Source organism: Henckelia pumila, chromosome 2 (genome assembly GCF_033568475.1).
Source record: "Henckelia pumila isolate YLH828 chromosome 2, ASM3356847v2, whole genome shotgun sequence".
NCBI lineage: Eukaryota > Viridiplantae > Streptophyta > Magnoliopsida > Lamiales > Gesneriaceae > Henckelia > Henckelia pumila.
This window is the reverse complement of record NC_133121.1, coordinates 139,340,920-139,345,396: the sequence shown is the minus strand read 5'-3', so window position 1 is coordinate 139,345,396 and position 4,477 is coordinate 139,340,920. Positions and strand designations below refer to the sequence as shown.

Sequence of the window (4,477 nt, the reverse complement as noted above, 5' to 3'; positions counted from 1 at the left end):
ATTTATAAGATTACATTAATATCTCTCTATCGGCATGGTTGAATTTTTTTTTAAAAAATGCTAGATGTATACCTTGGTTTACACTCTTACTTAAAATTTTCTAATTTCTCTCATTAATTGCAAAATACCCATGATAAAAAATAAATATCTAGTTGATCAAGAAAAGTTTTGTAATTAATAAGGAAGGGTGTAAACCAAGGTGTACACCGAGGTGTACATCTAGCATTACTCTTTTTTTAAGTGGGATAACTGTCTGAGAGATCATTTCAATTTATTTTTATAGACACTATCTCATAATAGATCTAAGTGTGATCATTTATGGATACATTTTTTTTTGAATCTATATTATTATGGATACATGGTGCATGTATTTCTAATTGTTTGAAAAAATTTGAATCCACGTGAAATTAAATTATTATTGCTAATTATTTTTTAGTTCAATCTTTTTTTAAACTACAAGAACACACTATTCAATCTTTTTTAAACTACAAGTCTACAAGAACACACTACATTACATAACTTATAATTTAATATTTAAATTCTGTGCGACACATACCCTCTTCATGTGACATGTATTTGTTAGACCAAGCACGTTAAAATCATTTTTCCATAAATATAATGACAAGGGATTGGTGTGGGATTCAAAGTAACATTTTTATACTTAATTTTTTAATTAGTATATACATACGCTTACCCACTATTACACATTATATTAAATCTTTTATTGCAACCTCCAACATTCGGGATAATTTTTTAATTTCAAAGAGAAAACTAAAATTGATCCAATAAGAAATAACGGAATTTAAATCAAACATAAAGCTAACATTCGAGACTTAACCGTTAACAGATCAACCAGCTAAAAAAAAAAAAAAAAAAAAATTGAAGTATTAGTGATTTCTCGAAAATATTCTGTGGGACAAATTAATGATTCCATGCATAGTTTAAGAAATTATTAAATGGTAATAATGCCAAGAAATTTGGCAAGTTTGAAGCAGGCGGTCACATGCAAAAATCCCTTTCGGACATGCAAATATAAAATCACACTCCACACATAATAATACTGACCCCTCCCAATAATCACATGCTTACAGTGTGTGTTGTGGTCCAATTCATCAAACCCTAGGCCCAAAAAATTTTTTAAAAAAAAACTGAGAAAATTTTCCAATTCATGGGCAAAAAGAAATTAAAATCTTTCTTCTACATGCAATGCAGTAATATAATTGTTATAATTAAAATATTTATGAATTCGATCGATTCAGTACTCTTGTGATTGCCAAGTCACCTTTTTGTCACGTCCCCTCCAACGCCAACATGCAGTGGGGCCCCCACCCCCCTCTGACAATTCACAAGATCTCTTCTGTTTTTCCAAGTACTGGCTACTGTTATGGAATCCATAAGGGAAGCTTTTTTGTCGTCGGATTTTTAACCACCGGTAACTTTTTCATGGTTTTTACCATTCTCAGATATTATTCCTGCTGTAATGCCTCAAATCCAATATGGAAGAAGAGCCAGCAGCAGCCATGGTGGCGAATTTCGCTAGTTCGTCGTTCCCTCCTACGCCCAGGAAATCCCGGGTTAAACTGCTTTCTGCAGCTTCCATTACCGAACTTGATTGGGCTTGTAATTTCCCTTTGTTGTTTTGGCCCATTATCATCAGATCAGGATCTGAGCCCATTAATGGATTCATGTGACTCGCTTCGTTTCTTGGCTGTAGGTTCAAGGGATTCATGAAGTTTGAGCTCATCATCCCGAAACCGGTGCCGAAAATGGCGGAATTGTTGCTTCTCGTCGACCCCATTTGAGCTGCTTTTTGCAGAAGAGCGGTGGCTGACATTGGAGCTGGAGGTGGTGGGTGATTCGTTTCTTGCTGCAGGCTTTGGCTGCTGCTGGTGTTGTAGTAAAGTACTGAATTACTTATGGCTTCGCACATACTACTACTACCTTTGTCTTCCTCCTCTTCTTTCAAATCTCCCGACGATCTGTTGTTGATCATCCACGGGTTCTGCGTGATTTGCACTAATTGATGATCGGATGCAGGCAAGGTGTTTGATGAACTCGATGCCAAGAAGTTTGCGTTGGTAGATGTTGGGTTCAGATTGAGATGAGGATTTGTGTTGTGATCTAGCCATATGGGAAGTCTTGGTTTGATCTGCAAATTATTATCCATAGTACTACTCATCATCATCTGGTTTCCTCCTGATTCTAATCCCGCGAGTTGTTCTTGCCTCATGAACATGGTGGCGAATTGGGAATTCGCAGCGTTGTGAAGATTGTTGTTCAAAAGTACTACTTCGTTTCTCTGCAGGTTCAAGTTCACCGAGCTGGGAATTGGAGTGAATCTTGCACTTTCCTCCGCTAATGCATCGCAGAAGGCTCTGTGTGTGATGAAGCTATCCTTTCTGTTATTACATACATAGAAACAATTAAAGCTAGCTAGAGCAGAGTTTAATTAATATGGGATTATATATGTTCCAAGAATCAAGATCCTATAGCTTGAAAAGGAAAGATTTTCAAATACATCAAGCTAGCTCAGTCCCATTAATTTCAGATGTGCATTTATTATTTCTCACACCAAATTAACCAAGAATATATTAAATTCCATACTTGCATTTAATAGCTAGCTATAGGTAGCATGACAGAGAAATTGGATTCGAGAGAGATATAAAAATATGTTGAATATTGTTGTGTATATGATTAATATATATATATAGATACCTGGAGAAGAGAGTACCGCAGTCACATTTGTACTCTCTTGTTCCACAGATCTTGGTGTGAGCTTTCCAATCAGAGTGAACAGCATATTTCTTGGAGCATTTGTCGCACTTCCATTTCTTTTCGCCATGTTTCCTGCTGTAATGCTTCTTGATTCCTGTCAAGTCCCCGAGTGCCCTGGAAGGGTCATGGTGGACGCAAGTTTTTTCTGGGCAAATGTACACTTTCTTCTTGATCACTTCTTTGTTGCTTCTTTGCTTCAGCTTCCATGGGAGATTGTGTCCTCTTCTGTGAAGCTGCAGATTCTGGTCTCTCTGAAAACCCTTGTTGCAGATTTCGCAGATGAATCTGTTTGTTGCCATCAAAGACTTTGGAGACAGCGCTATCACTTCTGCATCTGGATCTGAATACATACATACATGTCTTATATTATGCCATCAAAGGGATTTTGCAAAATTTATTTTTTTTAAAAATTTCTTGTATAATTTATATATGCTAGCTAGCTTGCCTGGTGTTCCGGGCAGATTTCTTTTCCTCTTGGATTGATTTGAACTAGGGTTTGAGTGATTATTAGGGTTCATATGATCAGGATCTTGAATGAACCCTCTAATGGAAGAAGGAACAGCAGAAAGCCCATCATCAGACATCATATTTTTTTCTGCAGAAAAAATTAGAAAAAAAAAAAAACAAAAAAAAACCTGAAACTTTGTGAAACAAATTCAAGTATTAATTAATTAATATAAACTCAAAAGGGGATGTGAGAAGACCAGTTGATGATCATGTGTCTGTTAGTGTGTGTGTGTGTGTGTGTGTTATCTCACTCAAGAACAGGAAGAAGAAAACAAAGGATTACTTGTGCAAAATGGCAAAAACCCTGAAGAAATTGCTTGACCTGTTTCCCTCAAAACAAAGCACAAAAAGATCAAAAGGGTCAAGAAACTAACTAACTAGTATTACATGAGGGGAAGGTGGAGCAGAGAATTTAGTGGTTTTTCTTGCATGTTAGCAGAAAATAATAATGAATAATGTACATGGGAATGAAACCTAGCTAGCTAAGCTTAAAGGGAGATTTTTGTTTTTTGTTTTCTTTTTTCCGCCTGTTTCTTTCACCTTATCTCTTACACGGCTGTTGCTTCTATAAAGCTGGTCACCCATAGACTCACCTGGACCACTCTCTCTTTCTCTGTGTGTCATTTTCCAACATTTTTTTAACCACATTATTATTAGAATTATCAATGGATCGATCGGACTTAATTTTCGTATAATTTTTATAATCATTGTGTGTGAATATATATATTTGGAAAGGAAATTATCAATAAGTATTCAAAGGAAATGATACATAAATATTTGCTAGTTATTTAGTTTATGCCAGGTGTATATATATGTTTCAATTCATGTACCATAAAATTAATTAGTGAGAAATCATATTTATTCTCCGGTAATTTGTAATTTCTCTGTTTTCAGTTCGGTTGATAGTGGATTTGCTAGTTATGTAACTTGTATATATTTTTTATTTGTGATCTTTTAATTTTAATTTTTATTTTTGGTCATTTTTTACCCAAAAAACGATGGACTTTGGTCAAAATAAGACCACAGTGAAAAAATTATAAGTTATATGAATATAAATAAAAATTCATTGTAATATGACAAAAAATAACTCCTGTTGGATCTCGGATCTCTATCGTGCCCAAGACGCAGCGGAAGTTTAAAAATTAATTTTGACGTTCAAAATATGCTTGGACACTCGTATGGTTTAAATAAATCA

At 35.0% G+C, this 4,477-nt stretch overlaps 1 protein-coding gene across 2 annotated transcripts; it reads right to left on the bottom strand.

Annotated features, from left to right (window-relative positions):
* Positions 1-908: 908 nt before the first annotated feature.
* Positions 909-3,799, bottom strand: LOC140881032 (zinc finger protein JACKDAW-like). Of its 2 annotated transcripts, none has more exons than XM_073285994.1 (4): positions 3,566-3,799; positions 3,221-3,410; positions 2,716-3,115; positions 909-2,399 (listed from the first exon to the last, which is right to left on the bottom strand). In XM_073285994.1, the coding sequence occupies exons 2-4, from the start codon at positions 3,360-3,362 to the stop codon at positions 1,460-1,462; spliced, it is 1,482 nt and encodes a 493-aa protein (XP_073142095.1). In that variant the 5' UTR covers positions 3,363-3,410; positions 3,566-3,799; the 3' UTR covers positions 909-1,459. The 2 variants fall into 2 exon arrangements, with proteins under 2 accessions (XP_073142095.1, XP_073142094.1); XM_073285993.1 differs by having other exon boundaries at positions 3,221-3,370.
* Positions 3,800-4,477: the final 678 nt, after the last annotated feature.